Source organism: Archocentrus centrarchus, unplaced genomic scaffold (assembly GCF_007364275.1).
Source record: "Archocentrus centrarchus isolate MPI-CPG fArcCen1 unplaced genomic scaffold, fArcCen1 scaffold_57_ctg1, whole genome shotgun sequence".
Lineage (NCBI taxonomy): Eukaryota > Metazoa > Chordata > Actinopteri > Cichliformes > Cichlidae > Archocentrus > Archocentrus centrarchus.
In genome coordinates this window covers 134,573-153,566 of record NW_022060278.1, presented here as the reverse complement: position 1 = coordinate 153,566, position 18,994 = coordinate 134,573, and the positions used below count along the sequence as shown (strand labels likewise).

General features: G+C 40.4%; 1 protein-coding gene across 1 annotated transcript in view; it reads right to left on the bottom strand.

Annotated features, from left to right (window-relative positions):
* LOC115777556 (uncharacterized) overlaps positions 1-18,994 on the bottom strand; it is a 37,329-nt gene that overhangs the window by 11,778 nt on the left and 6,557 nt on the right. The window contains exons 3-10 of the mRNA XM_030725488.1: positions 3,925-4,191; positions 3,106-3,396; positions 2,483-2,599; positions 2,378-2,393; positions 2,203-2,294; positions 2,030-2,080; positions 1,894-1,950; positions 1,727-1,789 (exon numbers count right to left, since the gene is read on the bottom strand). Of these exons, the coding sequence (XP_030581348.1) occupies positions 1,727-1,789; positions 1,894-1,950; positions 2,030-2,080; positions 2,203-2,294; positions 2,378-2,393; positions 2,483-2,599; positions 3,106-3,396; positions 3,925-4,191 (954 nt within the window). The remainder of the gene's footprint in view (positions 1-1,726; positions 1,790-1,893; positions 1,951-2,029; positions 2,081-2,202; positions 2,295-2,377; positions 2,394-2,482; positions 2,600-3,105; positions 3,397-3,924; positions 4,192-18,994) is intronic.

Below are 18,994 nucleotides of genomic sequence, written 5' to 3'. Positions count from 1 at the left end.
CACGAACTGCCGTGAGACCGGGTTGGCTCAGCGCAGCACCGCTTCTTTTTTAACCTACTGTATTTATTTACTTATTTAGTTAAAAGATGAAGTGAAACAAAGGAATCTTTTGGTGATTCGCAATGGAAATGTGTGAAAGGTCATACTGACAAAAATTTTAGGCATCTATTTTAGGTTTTCAAAACTTGATACTTCACCAAAACTTTTTTGAATCACAGAACTCAACGTTTTTGTTAAGAAGGCGCCACCTTTTGGTGACAGTCTACAATTGAGGGAAAGGGGTGTGTTCATGCTGGAAAGTAGATACGCCCAGGAGAAGGAGGGGGACTTCCAGCCCGACGACAGCCGGACGTCGGCCAGCTGGGGGCTGGACTTCAGCTGGCCGACGTCTGGCTGGATGCGGCAACATTAGGTGGCTGCATCTGTATCTGAGCTGATCCCCATCCCCTACACTGACAGCATACAGGCTGTAGAAATGTTGGATTCAGTGAATGAATCTCAGCATCAGCAGCTTTGATTCAAACTCATCTCTGCTGCACTGATGTAACCTGTAACTCTGACCATGAACACAAACACTGTGCTCCAGTCCAACACAGAGCTTTACTGTAAATACAGTACAACAAGCTAACCTGTTTATCACACACTAAACTGCAGTATTTTCATACAATCTTTGGATTACACAAAGTCAGCATACTTGCATCAGCATCACATCTCTGAGTGAACTTCTCTCTCTTCTCTCCCTGAAATACAGCAGCTCTTCTTTTAGCTAGCAGACACACTGTGTGACAAACTGCACACACTTTGTGTGTTTGCTGATATTTGTTGAGCATTTAGAAACGTTGCATTTATCTGCCACATGTTACTCCCTTCATGGTCGCTCCTCTTCAGTAGCGCTAGCTAAGCTGTTTATGTACTGCGAGCACAACTTACGGACTCGGTCCAGCCCGCTGTAACCCCTGATTATAGCGCTATAAATGAGACATTAATTATATGTATTTAATCCCTTTGTACCCGATAAGCCCCGGCGATGGAGGATACGCCAGTACGATTGTCTCTTATGTGTTATTATTCCTCCGTTTATGTTCAGATCGTTTGATGTTTGATGGCGCACTGACCGGAAATGCAAACTTCTCTCTGACGTGTTAAAAAGTAACGAGTCTGTTTTGAAAATGTAAGAAGTAGAAAGTACAGATACTTGTGTAAAAATGTAGGGAGTAAAAGTAAAAAGTTCTCAGAAAAGTTAATACTCAAGTAAAGTACAGATACCTAAAAAATCTATTTAAGTACAGTAACGAAGTATTTGTACTTCGTTACTTCCCACCTCTGGAGCCAACTGAGCGCTGCAGAGTTTAAACGAAGCATCGACATTTTTTATAATCGAATTAATCGAGTTAATCGATGAATCGTTGCAGCCCTACTCCAGACACAGACTTGAACTTAAATCACACAGCTTTATTGCTGGAACACAAAATACAGACTTTCATGAGGACTAGAACACAAACTAGAACAGAAGCACACAGCAGGAAAACTATGAAGACATCGCGACGAGAACTAAGTGAAAACACGGACAACTGGCTGATTCCAGAATAAAGAGCATTACAATAGTCTAAGTGGGAAATAATAAAAGCATGAATTAATGCCATATTCAGCTTCATCATGTTTAGGATGTGTGTCTGAAGCTCTGTAACCATCCAGTGGCTTTAATGTTAGATTTGTACATTTGTACCTGAGGCTGAATCAGGATTCACATTATTGTAGTCAGAGCTCTCCTCTGCAGCATCATGTCTCCCTGTTAAGAGCAAAGCATCATGTGATTTAATAACACACACACCCTCTTTCCTCTAACATCACAGCTTACAATCCAATAATTATGGGTCATATTTTATTACTTACTCCTCTCATCAAGCTGAATAGTAGATGCTGCATTACTGTGTTCACCTGCTGCTCCCCCTGAAATAATAATGTTGCATTAATTTTAACAGTCATAATCATTTAACCTCTCAGAGGTCCATTAAAGTTCATACTGTACCACTTTGAGTGTTTCCAGAGTTTCTGACTGATTCATAGACACAAAGATCTCCTACAGGGCAGCGAAAAAGAAGAAATAAAGTCAAATTTATTTCCTTTTGTTGGGTTTGTGTGTCTGTATCTTGAGCACTAACTGAGTGTTGATAGTTGTAAAGTTTTCATTTTGGGGCTGACCGTGGAGAAGAGAGGAGTAAACTTGAGTTTCACTTTGGTCGGCTGTTTGGGGCGTAGCAGAGCCTTGATTGATGTTTGGAGACTGCATGAAGCTGAAACATGGACTGTAAATGTAACAAAGCACATGTATCGAATCACTGTGTTTACAAATGGACAAAGACAGTGCTGTACAAACCTGTGACCACATGGATCTGTCAGAAAAGGAAGAAAACATGTTTTAGAATCACTTTAAATCAGCAGAAACTGTTTTCAGTAAGTTATCAACATGTAAAGGTCTCACCTTTTATCCTTGTGCGGCAGCACATACAGCACAGCAGCACAGCAACAATCAGTGAACTTCCACAAACCAGTCCAACCATGAACGGCACAAGAAACGACCAGCATTCACCTCTGAAACCTCAAATTATAAATAACTTTGAATAAATCATATTTACTCTGTGTGTAACTTTAACATCCAGACACAAGAACAACACCCACCACTGTTACAGACTCACAAAAACCAACATGTAAAAGAATAAAACAACATGAACGCTGGAAATAACTAAACATGTTCAGGATGTCGTGGGCAACATGGCTGATCAGAGGTCAGTGAGTTTATAAAACAGCAATTGTGGGTCAAAAAGTGAGTTACAACAGTTTAAATACACCAAACATGTTTTTGGAAATCACTTTTTTAACACAACACCTGCTGTGGGGTACAGAGGGTTAAAACACAGAACTCGAATTTATTTAGATCTTTTTAATACAATAACCTGTGATCTGTTCACAGTTTTGTTCTCCGATGCTTCCATACGGCAATTATTGGTTAACCGCAGTGAACCGTTCAACCTCTACATGAGATATAATGCTTTTTGGTCCTAAATCATAAATTTATTCAACACTGTGTGCTGAATCCAAACTCACCAGTCTTGTTAATCCAGACTGACTGACTGTCCTCTGTGTAGTAAACTGGGTCTCCTCTTCCTCCTCTGCACCTGTAGAGTCCTTCCTGTGAGACTCTGATTTGTCCATTTGAGAGGAAAACTGCATCTTGTGTGGTCAGAGGTTCAGAGTGTTTCTCATCTCTGTACCAGTAGTATTTCCAACCAGATGATGATGATGATGGTGATGATAGGCTCACAGAGCAGGTCAGGCTCACACTGCCCCCTACTGGAACAGCTGTGTTATCAGCTCTCAGTTCAGCCTTTGGTTTATCTGCAGTTCAGTTTAGAACAAGAACAGAACAAGAAAATGAATCAGAACAATTTAAAGAACTGCATGGAAATAATATCACAAAACCTTGATGATGGAGACACAACACACCGTACAACTGTTACACAAAATACTCATTTAATCAGCACTTTGAACCTTTTATATGTACTTTGCTGTATTTAAAAATAATTAAAGATATATTTCAAATGCTGTAATGAATTTGAAGTGTGACTGAGTTTATTGATCAGTGATGAGAAGACGACTCTAGAAGAAAGATAAAAACTTCTGAATCCTGATGAGTCAGAAACACGAGGAAACATTAACATTTCTGAATTTGCCAGCTTGTAAATAAAAAGTCTTGTGACACTAATTCACTCCAACATGAACTCATCAGCTTCATTTTGTGATACACATTAAAATCCTTCAATGTAATGTGTCTGAGTGATATCTGAGAATGAATCTCAATAATCTGAATGATAACATACCAGCACATATAAAACAGATAATATTGATGAAATGAATCCAACTTACATGATACAGTCAGTGTGATGGTATCACTCCACCCTGTTAACAAATAGTCCCTTCTGCCCCGGCATCTGTATCCTCCACTGTCAGACTCAGCAGCTCTGCTGATTCTGTATTCACTGGATGTTGGAGGTGTGTTTAACTTGGCTGGACTCCATTCATACGTCCACTGAGTTCCTCCACCTCCCTGAATCTCACATCTGACAGTGACTGTCTCACCGCTGAATATCTGAGTCCAGGATGGCTGCAGGATCACAGTGGGCTTAATGGGATCTGTTCACATAAAAATATCTAGTTAGGAGACAAATACAAACATGAAAATTCTGCTTACTGAAAAACAGCTGATTCATAAAATAAAAATAAAATCTGAAACTTTTTATGGTAAAAAGTGTTTTTCTTGAATCCAGACAGTATGATACTGTAACCAGCATCTGAACATTGTGAAGTTAATGTTGTTTTTGGTAGTTGATATCAAAATGTTTTTAAAGGCACAAAAGGTTTTTTGAATATCCACCCATCCATCTCCTTCCACTTATCTGCATCAGGGTTGCAGAGGTGCTGGAGCCCATCCCAGCTAACATAGGGCGAGCGGCAGGGTACACCCTGTATAGGTAACCAGCCTGACGCAGGGCTAACACAGAGAGACAGACAAGCATTCAAGTTCACACCTATGGGCAATTTCGAATCATCAGTTAACCTAATGTCAGGAACTGCTTGTCTTTGGACTAGGGATGTGACAACTAATTGTCACTAGTTGGTACCAGACGTACTAGTCATTAACCTAATTGTAAAAGATTTTAATAGTGCCGGTAAATGTTTGTCCTAAATGTTATGCAGCCATCTGCCACCAGATGGCACTCCAGCCCTGAGATCATTAACGAAAAATGCCATAACTGATAATCTTGGCCTGATATTTTTATTAGGTCTAATATCATTAGCTATTTTTGTTTTACAACGTAACCTGAAGCACACCTCCGGAAACACCCTTCCTTTCCTACATTTCCGCCTACTTCCCTCCTAAGTTTGTACAAAGAAGTAAAAAAAAAAAAAACTAGAGGGACAAATGTGTTTCCACCTTAAAAAAAAAGAGTAGGACCCAGGAGGGGAAAAGAGCCAGCATTTTATGTTTCTGTCGGCCGGGACTGCATGTAAAACACTGGGACACGACCAAAAGGAAATTAACACACACAACGGACCTGCACAAGCATAAACGCTACAACATAGGCCACTTACGTACTTTAGGTTACGTCGTAGCAGCTGAAGTCCGAATCAGGGGTGAGCTGGAGGAGGAGGCTGGGGGAGAGGGAGGCCTGGGCTCCACTGCTCGAGATGCCGCCCCGGATAAGCGGAAGAAAATGGATGGATGTTTGTACTGTACTGTGTTGATGCGTGTCATGACTTGTAAAACAACGAGCATCGGTCATAATGCGCGGCACAATGCGTCACACTTAAGTTCATAGGCGTAGGAACCGGGGGGATGCCCCCCCCCAATATTGGAGACTGGCGCATTTGTCCTACCCAGAAAATTTTTTAACTCGCGTGCTTTTATTTTGAAAGCGCAACATAGCGTCATGCCGCTGGGCTGCCCCCGCCCCCCTCTGAACGGCTCGGAGTGTTTGGGAGACAGCGGCAGGAGTCAGAAACTCTGAATGAGGTAAAACGCTCTGTCGGGAATGTTACCATAAATATGGCTGTTTGTCAGTTTACTTTCATACAGAGGATAAAGTTTACTTACTGAACAAGAAGACAATTTGCAATGAATTTCAAATGAGAAGCGGAAAATCATTTTGGCTCTTCTGCTTAGGCCAATGTTTTTAACCTTTTTTTTGGCTAAATGCAGGGCTGTAAAGAGGCACACAGCTTGTCTATTAAATGTGTGAGGTATCACTTTTATTATTTTCTTTTGGTTATTATTTTTATTGATATTTTTTTGATTTAGTAGATTAGAGTTTCAAACTGAATAGGCATATTTTAATAGCTGTTTTTTTTTTAACTTAAGGTTGATATTAAAAAGTGAATAATTTGTTCATTACATTATCTGTGAGGATTCTTAATGTCAGAACGTTGTTTAAAGAACCAGTTCTGTTGCCAGTCAACCTACATAAATTTTTGACTATTATTAAATGTTTTCAACCAATAAAACATAAACTTTGCACTACTGTGCGTTACTTTTGTACTGAAATATTTAGCTTGCTAGTATATGAAGGAGTGTGAGGGCCACATTGAGAAAAAAAAATCATTTTGAGACTAAAGTCAAAATCGTTGGAAGTCGTCATTTCAAGTCAAATAACGGCCACAGCTGCTATACTCTCTACAAAATGCCTTGGGTAGAAACAACTTGATCAGCTGTGTTATTGTGTCTTGTGGTTCTGCATGTCCCCTCTGTACTGTACGAAGGTGCAGGCATCCTTCCATCTAAACCGTTGCCAGTTTGTGTGGTTTTCCTTCTGAGCAGATGCAGCTTTCTGCACTCTCTCTTTAACATCCTCATACTTATCACTACATCGTGTTTATGTACAAAAAGAGAAATCATATCCTTGTTACTAAACCAAATCTAAAGTATAGTTTCACTAACTCATAATACAAGACATTCTGGAGGGTACAACAGACGTGTCGTGGCAGTTGTTTGACTTGAAGCAACTTTAATCTGCACATTTTGACTTTTTCTCAAAATTTTGAATTTATTCTCAGAATGCACAATTTATTTTGCACAATTTATTTTACTCCTTTGTACTAGTACCAGTGCGGCCAGCTGATAAAGTAAGCCCTCCAGCCTGGAATGACATGGTCATTATGCTTCATTAAAGACTCAAGCCATTTTGTTTGGTGGTTTGTCCAACATATACAGTATGTCAATTATACATGCAATAATATAGGTGTACACAACACTATTTTTCCAAGAAACATTTGAAGAAGGAGAAAGTAAAAGATCAAATAGCATTTTTTATGCTATTTTTATGTATTTACGGCTCTGTCAGGTTTCCGATATGTGTCCCCCCCAATAGTAAACTCCTTCCTACGCCCTTGCTTAAGTTGCAATTAATTGATTTTTTTGAATGTTATTTTACAATATTCAATGATGCTTGAACATCGTTTGCAGTAAAGTGTTTTCATATATTTAATATCAATTGATTTTAAGTTTTTTTTCTTCCTTGTTTGTAGTGTAACAAGCAGTGTTCACAATGCACGATACGCTGTGCCACACAGTTAAGCAGCATTTAAAGTGAGATTCATTATAGAAGAATGTGATTAATGGTTTCAAATGCCTTTGTGTAGACAGATTTTGACATTGTCCTTTAAACAGGCATAACATTTAATTTGATATCCAAGTGTTTCTTAGTCTTAGACTAGTCGGTTAGTCTAATTTTTTCCCCTTGTTTAGTCGACTAATAAATTGTCACCAGGAACATCCCTGCTTTGGACTGTGGGAGGAACCCGGAGTACCTGGGAAACCCCCACGTAAACACGGGGAGAACATGCAAACTCCACACAGAAAGGCCCGGGCCAAGAATCTGTGTTTAATTGTTGTTTCTGTTTGTTTTTTTCCTTTTTCTAGAGCTAGACGGACACTTTGAGAGCGGATTCTCTGTTAAAGTCATTCCTGACAGTTTTAAAGAGACTTGGATCTCCAACAAAACTAAATAAGTTCTTCTATTTGCCCATTTCCACCTCCCCAAGTCATTTTAGTGACAGGAAGAGAAACTGAAGGACAGACAGACAACATCACAGGGCGCTGTTCCTGTTCCATCTCAGGAATACTGCCAAGATATACAACCTTTCCCGACTCGCTCCGAAAAAACACTTTAATGCAATTTTCCTCGACTTCCCACAAAAATAAAGATAAGACAAGATCAGACGTGCAGCTACATACTTTCTGAGGTGTATGTGGACACATTTTTAGCCCCCCCCAACCCATGCACGCACACATGCACACACAAAAACGCACCCTCTCAAGGTCTACTGTGTTCATGTGTGCAGATTTCACTTATTCATGAACTTATAATATAAAAGACTTCTATTACAGGCTTTTATTTTCCATCCGTCCATTTTCTTCTGTTTAAACAGGGTCAGGTCACGGGGGCAGCAGCCTAAGTACGGAGACCCTACTTAGGATTTGCCACCCTGTAAAACCTAAGTGGGGGGGGGGGGGGGGGGGGGGGGCAACAGGCGGAGGAGAGGTGAAGGAGCGCAGGGACGCCTAATCAGCGCCGTTCCTCCATTACTGATCATATCATACGCACAGCTGTTAAATACAGAATATGCCGACTAACATAATTTCCCTGCATCACTTTGCCCCCTCCCTAGTGCGGCACCAGTGGATAAGATAAGATAAAACTTCCCACGACGGGGAAATTTGCTTATTACAGCAGCTCAAGTACAGAGAACAAGGATGAAATATAATAAATGAAATAAAATAGAAAACACTATATACATAAGATATATATCAATGCACATATATATGAACACATATCCATCAAAACACTATATACAGATATCAGTTAATATTATTAACAATATTATCAGCTCATCCAGAATTCTGCTGTAAAGTGATGTAGGATACATTTTAGGGGTCTCCATATTCCTTTTTGACTGCAAATTAAAACCCAATTAAAACCCATTTTTACCAACAAATCACAGGGTTGAGCAGGTTCTGATGCAGGCTGTTCATTAGACATCTTAGTAGCACACAAATAGTTAAAAACACACAGACAGTAGCATAGTGAAGACTGAGATACACACACAGAATAACAGGAAAGAAGAAAGAACCTGTTGATCATGCCCCGGCTTCCTCATCACTCCCTCCGACCGAGGAGAGCCCGTGCTGAGATTAAGTATGAGTCCAAATAAAATCAAACTGTCCAAATGATCCATGGCGATGAGCCAGCTCTGTTGCAAAAAGTTACTAGTTCTTAGAAATATACAAACACAAAAAACAAAGGACAAAAAGTAAAAGCAAGAAGCCCTCCTGGGAGGTTGTGCCTTAGTAGTTGCTGGAAAAACAGACAACACGGACAAAGACGATAAAAGACTCAAATCTGCTAACGATATTCTACAAAGATACTCTTTCCCTTTCTTTGCCTAAGATTTATGCTGAGTCTGCACTTTGCAAGCATACATTAGAAACTGTCATTAATTCTACTGTCATTATCTGAAAAGGCACAAACATCCTGAAGCATCTTCAATACATCAACAAGACAGTAAGAAAAATTCATCACAATAATTGTCAGAAACAACATCCTTGCGGCCATCCTATGGTACTCCTGGAGAAGGATTTACAACTGCCCACACTTACACTGACCTGATATGAGGGAGAAAATGAGGCCCAATTTGCCCCTAGACTTGTTGCTTAGACAGATTTATACTTTCTTGATTTGCATTTCCAAAATCTTTGGCTGTGCTACATAAGCAAAGTAGCCTATGGCTAGGTCCACTGGACAGATTTATCCCTATAACCAGTATAAATCGAAAAATGGGCAAACAAGATGACTGGTGTCCTATACACGAACCCAAAAAGATTTTATGAGTGCAGTTTTATGAGCTGAGACCCCTAAGCATGAATTTGAATGAGCAACAGGTTCATCAGGGCTAGAGCAGAAGACGAGTATGCTTTGAGAGTGATCTGAGAGGGCCTGCTTGGCCACAACAGACTGTTAGGGAGGGGTAGCAGAGCTTCTGGTCCCTGAACACAAATAAGCGCAACTCAAAGAGGCCTCAAATCTTCCTGCTACTTTTAGACACGCAATATGCATTTATTACAGTGTAGAAGGCAGTTTAGTTGCAAATAAACAGAAGTAGGAATAATAACTTTAAGTATCAGCATTGGGTGTTAAAAATATTTCCCAACAGTGATAAAATGAAACAGAAAGCTCATCAGTCCAGTTTTTGTAGTTTTAGCTACACTGGCTTCTAATTTCCTACAGAACTGAAATCTTCAGCAATATTACATGACAGTAATTGTGTACAGACTTTGGACTCAATCTGCCTTGAAATTCATTAAAAATTTTCTGTGACCTCTTCAAGTATTTGCATGATAATGTAGTGATGATAATATATAATTTGCAACATTCCAACACCTCCACTGGACTGTGCAGTAAAATTGCAGGACAAAGACTTCCTCTGACATGTTTCTGGGTCACTCGGCACATGTACCGTAAAAAAATCAGAGTTTTCTGTGTCATGAAAGTAGCTCTATCTTTTTTACTTGGCTCACCATTGTATCACCATGGTAACTCATAATGACAACATAACCTGGTCAGGTGCAGGTTATGTTCAGAGTTTCGGTTTAAAATCTTCTGGAAGCGCCACATTTTCATTGAATCCTTTATCTGCAGCATGTTTTAAGTGTGATGTAGATTCTTTACTGTAGGAAAAGTGTACCTTACTAAAACCACTGAATGAAGCTCAGCTGTAAATTTGCAGCAGTGAAAACTGTGCATCAAATTGCCACTGGAAAATGCATGTATTCATTTGGTGATTTAGAAATTGTACAAATGTTTTTATACTTGATTCTGATCTGCTGCTGAGTCTCTTTCACTCTGCTGGAATTGCAGCTCCTTGAACACAGAACACACACCAAGAAAACCTGTTCAATCAGTCACTTTGATCTGCTGTATTACTTTGTTTTACTTTGCTGTGTTTAAAAATAACGAAGGATAAATTTAATTTGAATTGTGACTGAGTTTATTGATTAGTAATAAGAAGATGATTCTAGAAGAAATGTAAACACTACCAAATCCTGATGAGTCAGAAACATGTGGAAACATTAACATTTCTGAATTTGCCAGCTTGTAAATCCTTAAACACAAGAACACACTTGCAGTATATCAGACAGTACACAAGAAACATTAAGATGAATAATCCATCTCCAATAAATCACAGCAAAAACAAAAGCTGTTTTGATCCTGCTTACCTTTAACTAACATCCAGCTCTGTGGTGACTCTCTTCCTGAGTATCCACACTTGTAGAAACCTTCATCAGACTTTGACACTGCAGAGATCTTCAGCTCCTCTCGGGTATCACTTTGAATAAGTTTGTCATTGTGGTAGAAAAACACATTGGAAAGTATTTTTTGTGTCCTCAAACTGCAGCTCAGACTAACAGAAGCTCCTTCAGTCACAGGATGAACAGGACTCACCAGGATAGGAGCATCAGGATCATCTGTGACACAATCAAACACAATTGTTTCAGTCAGATCAGCTGGTGCAGACTTTTAGAAAAAGCTGACACACAATAATAAGAACAGATTGAACAAATGCTTTTCACCATGAAGATCTAATATCTGATCTTGAATATTTAAAAACTTCTGTATGTGTCAAGCAAATGACTTGTTTTTACTAAATAATTTGTATAGAACTTAATTTGAATTGTGATCTGTGACATGAAAAATTTTGTTCAGATCACACATGAACACAAAAAATGTCCCTAAACCAAACCCTCATGACAATGAGGAAAAATATGAAAAAAAAAATCATATTTAAAATAGGAAAATATGTGCCTGAGTAAAGATGATGATGATGATGATGATGATGATGATGATGATGATGATGATAGGCAGCTGCCTAAGTAGAGACACCCAGACCTCCCTCTCCCCAGCCACCTCCTCCCCAGGATAACCGGGGAACACTGAGGTGTTCCCAGCCAGCCAAGAGATATAATCTCTCTAGCATGTTCTTGGTCTGCCTCAGAGCTTCCTCTCAGTAGGGTAGGACATGCCCAGAACACTCTTAACCCAAGAGGCACCCAGAAGGCATCCTAGTCAGATGCCTGAACCACATCAACTGGTTCATTTCGATGTGCAGGAGTAGTGGTTCTACTCTGAGCCCCTATTGGATGACTGCACTCTTCACCCCATCTCTAAGGGAGACGCCAGCCACCCTTCATGGGAAGCAAATTTCACTGCTTGTTTCCGTGATCTTGTTCTTTTGGGTAGTACCCAAAGCTCGTGAACATAGGTGAGGTTGGGGGCATAGATTGACCGGTAAATCGACAGCTTCACTTTTATGCTCAGCTCTCTCTTCTCCATGACAAACTGGTGCACCGTCTCCACGATTGCAGCCGCGTTCCTAGTTTGTTCATCTCATGCATCCTGACTCCAAGTTACTCTCACTTCCACTCTTCCAGCTCCTTAGAAAGGAGAGTTTGTCACACTTCTCACCTTCCAGAAGAGACTGAGGATTGTGATCCCCTGATTGTCGGAGAATGTTCTCCCGTCCCCCTTCTTGAAGATGCAAACTACCACCCCCACTGCCTCAGATCTCCATGTGATGTTGCAGGGGCGTGTCAATTAAGACAGCCCTACTGCTGGTACCTGTCAGTTACCTCTACAGGCTATCAAAGCCCAATAGGACTCCTTCTTCAGTTTGATGGCTCCCTTCACCTCTGGTGTCCACCATCTGGTTCGGGGATTACCACCATGGCAGGCATCAACCATCTTGGAGCCACAGCTCTGTGCGGTGGCCTCAACAATTGAGGTGCAGAACATGGTCCATTCAAACTCAATGTCCTCAGCCTCCCTCAGAATGCTGTTGAAGTGCTGCCTGAGGGTGGGAGTTGAAGATCTCGTGGATTGGGGCCTCCACCAGGTGTTCAACACAGGGCATGAGCTCTGAAACCAGTCTCCTGGTGAGGGCTGGACTCTGTTGTTGGCAATCGAAAACAGAAAAATACCTACAACACAGACTAAAACTTGACAACGCGACTCCAGGAACACAGGGAGGTGAAATGAACCAAAATTCAAGAAATTAAATATAACCTTTAAGGAAGCTCAAAAGCTAATACAAAATGCAAAAAACACTGGGTCAGAGACCGAGGACATGACAGAAAGTTTGCTGCTCTGAACGATGTATAAATTCTGCATTTGCTGTTGCACTTGGCAAATTTTGGTAAGTCAGTCTAAAAGACTGAATGAAATAACCAAGAGTGTTATCCTGCTTTAGTAAGACGACTAAAATTGTCTGAAATATTCATTTTGCCACATAGAATTACTTCACATACAGCAAAGCTGGGACTAATGCTCATGTGGCATCTAAATCATTAAAATACAAGAGAAAGTATAATAACATACCCTGTACAGTGATGCTGACTGCACTGCTGAACTCTCCTGATCCAGACTCACACCAGTACACTGCAGTATCTGACTGTGATGTGTTGATGTTACATGTGGATCCAGTCATTGTCCTACAGTCAGAGGTCAGTCGGCGCCGTCCTCAGTGAACTTCTTCACTCTCCACTCAGCAGAGTTTCCCTCACAGGTCAGTGAGACAGAGTCAGAGGTGAAGTGTTGCACTCTGTCAGGACTCACTGTGAGAGATGCTGCTGAATGAACATCTGGAAACATGCAGGGAGGAGACAAAGCTCAGAGATTGTTAGGATTAAAATATCACAGTGAAAATGTTCATTTGCTTCCTGAAGATCAGAGCTAATATTTCAACAAACTATATTACTAATTAATAACTACTGTTTCTTGCTTGAAAGCAAGATATCCTTAAATATGTTAAAATGTTGATAGATTCAATTATCATTCCTTTTGTCTGGGCTGGTAAACATCCTCGAAGCTCAAAGTCACGCCTTCAGAAACCTACTGCTGAGAGTGGCTTCGGCCTCACCTGTTTTCACCATTATTATTGGGCCTGTAATGCCAGAGCCTGGATTTTTTGGAGTCATGTCTATTTGGGGGATAAAGAGGTGGATCACTGTTGCCTTATTGGCCGCTGATATGAAATCTTGCCTCCTTAGCACTTACAAGTTCCTCTCTAGCCGCTGCTCTGTTTTCCAATCTCTCTTAATCTTTCCAACAGCTGAAGGACAATTTTGTTCTAAAAATTCACTCATGATTCTCAGCAGATAAAGATGGTTCTGAATCTCCCTGGCTTCTCTATTTATGCTCCCATTTATCAGAACTCAGCATTTAAACCAGGTACAACGGATGTAGTCTTTAAGCACTGGCTAAATAAGGGCTTGGCTGTTATTAACGATCTATACATTAGTAATCACTTTGCATCCTTTATGCAACGCCAGTCAAAATTTGGTCTCCCTTCTAGCCACTTCTTCACATATTTGCAAATTCGTAACTTTGTCAGACAGCACTTCCCCCACTTTGATAGCCTACCTGAGCAGCACAGCTTTATGAGCTTATAAAAAGCCCCCTACCTCTAAACAGTTAATTTCTCATTTTGTCAGTCTTTCAGTTTGTCCCCTCCCTCTAACCATATAAAGATGCCTGGTCTTTTGACATACTCGGTGAAATTTCAGGTGAGTTGTGGGATAAGAGTCTGTCGAGAATCAAATCCTATTCCATCAATTCTCGACTGCAAACTTATTCAACTCAAAGTTGTCCACAGGTTGCACTTTTCTAAAACCAAACTTAAACTATTTCCGTGTGTCTCCCCAATTTTAGATGATGGGACTCTGGGCCACCTTTTTGCTCCTGCCCTAAACGTACGGACTTCTGGTGCAAGATATTTCAATTTTATAGTAATGTTTATGGCAGACATCTGAATCCTGACAACCATTTGATTATTGCTCTAATTTTTCTCTTACTCTTCCCACGTCTCTACAGCAGGCTCTTATGTTTGGTTGATGGTCGCAAAGCGGGTTATTCTGAGGGGAAGCAAATCCTCAGCCCTCAAATGATACATGTAGCTGATGCTATGGTGGTCTGTGTGGGTTGCCGTAGTGACAGGAAGTAGGAATATGCTACGAGATTTTATTCACTAATTTTGGTTTAATAATGGCACAATTATTTTATAACAATAAGTTACATGGCATTTCAGTTAATGTTTTTTGTAAAATTACCGGTGCTTAAAGAAAACTATATTTGTATTAAGTCATGGAATTGCATGACCCGGAAGTGTGTGTTGTCAGTAACGGGAGAGAACGGACACAGAGAAGTCAGAGAGAAACGAAATCGTCGATAAAAGACTCAAATCTGCTAACGATATTCTACTACTGGTCAACAGGCGCACACGGTAATGATTATTTGCAATGCTGTTAATATTTGTTACAACTGAAATGTGTGATTTATGTTTAATATGAATCTGAGAGTTTGAACGAAACCATTTTGTCCTTTATTTTAGTTTTCACTGTGTTTCAGGTGTTCCATTGATGATCCGTGCATCTTTTATGACCTGTAAAAGAAATAAATGTCTGTGGACATCAGTACGAAGTGTGAAGTCCTTTTGAGCAGACCAGAGTAGCTACAATACAGTCTCCTGTATTTATCTTGAAGAGATCTGATACTCTTTGTCAAACACTCAGCATTAGTTCCTTGATTTGTGGGGTCGTTTCAATAGGTATATACAAAGTAATGCTTAAAGGATTATCCTGACCATTTGGATCTGTTTTCTTTTTTTTATAGTGCACTGTCATTGCTGCTCTAACTGCCTGTTGTCCCTTGTGTCTCTGTCTCCTGCTTTATTTTTTAATGTTTTGTTTTTCATCTGTATTGATTATTTAATTCTGAGAAATTATAAATAACGTATTTAAAATATGTTTTAACTGTTTAGCACATTTTGAATAAATATCATCTCTTATTAGTGAAATGAGAATAAATCTTCTTTCTACTTTTGTCAGAGCTGTTAACCTGCCTGCTGACTCCTTATTAACTGTAACCACTAAAAGTGTTTCATTGATGCAATCCAGTTTGTCCAGTAAGTAAAAATAATGACATACAGTAAAAGTACTCTTTTTTCATATCACTTTTAAAAAATAAAAATAAATAAAGAAATTCAGTTTGATCTCAGAGCGAAGGAAAAGATGTGTACAGGCATTTTATCATCAATCTAATTTCCAATTAGATTTTAATGAGCTGAATATTTGTGAAAAACTGATGGATTAAAATGATGACATAACATCAGCTTATTGAAAGGACAGAGAAAAACAAACTGACCTGCAGACCAGACAAACTTTGGTTCACTGTGATCAGTGTGATACTCTGGGTCTCCTCTTCCAGCTCTACACACATATCCTGCTGTGTGTGTCTGTCCATCAATGATGTAGGAGTCCTGTGCAGTCCCACTGCCATCAGGTAGCAGCTCATAACTGTAGGATTTCTCTGATAGATCAGGAACAGCTTTATACCAGTAGAAGCTCCATCCTGCAGACGGATGTTCAACCTCACAGTTCAGAGTTACTGAGGCTCCAGGACTCAGCCATGATGGAGACACAGTGAGGACAGGACGGGGTTCTAGTGGGAAACAGTTTTCTCAGAAAGCACCTGCACAGTATTGTCTCCAAATGTCTCACGAAATTTAAGACTGAAACAATTTACACATTTAAAAATCTCTAATCTCAACATGTACTAACAAAAACACATTTTTACAGCCTGTTTATATTCTCAGGTTAAAGGAGCTTGACTCTCTACTTACTGTCAGAAACTGTCAGTGTGACCTGAATCACTCCACTCTGTTTTTTTATGCTGTGAACTTTTCATTCGGCCCTTACAGTGATAGTTTCCACTGTCAGCTGTTAAAGCAGATTCAATCCTGTATTCATTTTGATTTTCAGGTTTTCTGTAGCTGTTTCTTTCCCATTCATAATCCCACTCAGTGTCTCCTCCATGGATCTCACATCTGACAGTGATCGTCTCTCCTCTGTATATCTCAGTCCAGTTTGGATGCAGAGTCACAACAGCTTTGTTTGAGACTGTTAATGTTCAAGAAAGAACAACAAGAACACATGAATGCTGAAAATATTCAATTTAAGACCAGACATCTGGTGGGAAACACATCAGCTTCCTAAATCATAAATTATTTAACAATGTGTTAAATTTGAACTCACCAGTTTTCCCAATCCTGACTGACTGACTGTCCTCTGTGTAGTAAACTGGGTCTCCTCTTCCTCCTCTGCACCTGTAGAGTCCTTCCTGTGAGACTCTGATTTGTCCATTTGAGAGGAAAACTGCATCTTGTGTGGTCAGAGGTTCAGAGTGTTTCTCATCTCTGTACCAGTAGTATTTCCATCCAGATGATGATGATGATGGTTTCACAGAGCAGCTCAGGGTCACACTGCCCCCTACTGGAACAGCAGTGTTATCAGCTCTCAGTTCAGCCTTTGGTTTATCTGCAGTTCAGTTTAGAACAAGAACAGTACAAGAAAATGAATCAGAACAATTTTAAAGAACTGCATGGAAATATGAAAATAATAATAACAACTATACCCTGATGGTGGAGCTGCAATAAATATAAATATATAAATATTTACTTCCTAAACCTTTAATGAATTATTTGCATTTCAAATTTTTATCATGAAATTAAATATGAATGACTTTACACACTAGTAAAGTGTGACATCCACAGAGGTTTCAGGGCTCTGTACTACAAAGTGAGTTCAGCATACTCAGCCTATCTTTCAGTTATCTGGATTCACTCATCCTAACACCAGTTTTCACCTGTGCAGTCACATAAAGAGGTGGCCTTGGCAGCATCTTTTTTTTTTTTTTAAGCCTGTCATGTCTGTCAGTTTTCGCAATCAGAATGATGAGCTGGAATGCACTGGTGTACCATAAGTTTTCTATAGGCTATTCTGTTAATGATTGTATTTTTATTTTATTTTATTTTTTCATGCCAGGCCTGACAGGCAGGAAGTAAGGGGTAAGAAGAAGAGGGATAAAGAGAAAGGAGAAGGAAAGAAAAAAAGGGGGAGAAAACAGAAAATAGATAACAGATGTAGATACTTATACATACACATATTCATATGTCTATACACGTGCATATACACAATCTAGCTGTGGTTGTAGTAATGTGTGTGTGTGTGTGTGTGTGTGTTTCTCTGTCATGGAACATAATAATGAGGCAAGAAGTGCAACCATGCCCCTCAGGATCCAGAGGAAGGACACAGGGGACCTGGGCAATCCACAGCCCATCAGGAGCTCAGAAGACCTGAGGCCACACATCCTGATGGTAACCACATGCACACCCAGAGGAGGAAGGAGGGAGACCCTAGATGGAGCCTCCATGGTCAATGGGCAAGAGCCCAGAGAGCCAGAGGCCCCTGAGGCCCCAGGCGCCTGAGAACCACCCAACAGCAGGCAACACCCAGGCCACAACCGCAAAGGGGGCGGGCCAAAAGCCATACCAAGACATCCCGCCATGCACCCTGGGACCAACACGCACCCACATCCCAGGGATGGCAGTGACATCCAGTGGGGACCAGCAGGGAGTGGTATGGAGGGGTGACTCCCGCCCTCCGCAACCATGTCCCACAGGAGTCAAAGCTCAGCAAGCCCCAGACCCAGGGGCAATTGTCCATACACACACACGCACGGCAGTCACACACTCATGCACACGCACACACACACACACGGACCTTACATGGACACTAAGTGTGGGGCGTGGGGTACCAGCACAGAGCCAGCGGTAACCCAGGGAAGCAGCCAACCAATCCCCAAACCACTAGCCAGTACCCCAGGCAGGGTGCATGAAACCAGGGTGTGGGAAGATCTGCCCACCCCCTCCTCCCACACAAAGTGTTTGGGGTGATGTGTTGGGTGTATGTGAGTGTACAGTACGTGGTGGGAAGAATGTGTGACTGTGTAAAGCTTGGCAGCATCAGAGGAGTTTCATGGGTCACATGACTCTTTTCCACAGTAAATGCCCCCTATGAGTGCCATCTACTGTAATCAGAGACATTCTCATGATAAATCCATCCATCCATGATTAAAATCTCTACCAGTGAAATGCAACACTGTCACAAAAAGACATGATTAATGCTGCAGAAAATCATTACTGTAGTGATTTAGTGCACAAATTACAATATTTAAATTATTTTGATTACAGTAAATAATTTTAACAATAAATTTGCTGTTTATTTCTAAGATGATGGCGGCTGCACATTTAAACATTAAAGGTCACTGACCCACAGCCTGATGAAGGAGACGTGAAATCACTTTGTCAGCAGATTAAAATGAAATTAATGTGATTGATCAGGTTTTCTTGGTGTGTGTTCTGTGTTCAAGGAGCTGCAATTCCAGCAGAGTGAAAGAAACTCTGCAGCAGATCAGAATCAAGTATGAAACATTCCTAAACCACCAAATGAATACATGCACATTCCAGTGATGATGTGAACAGTTTGTACTTA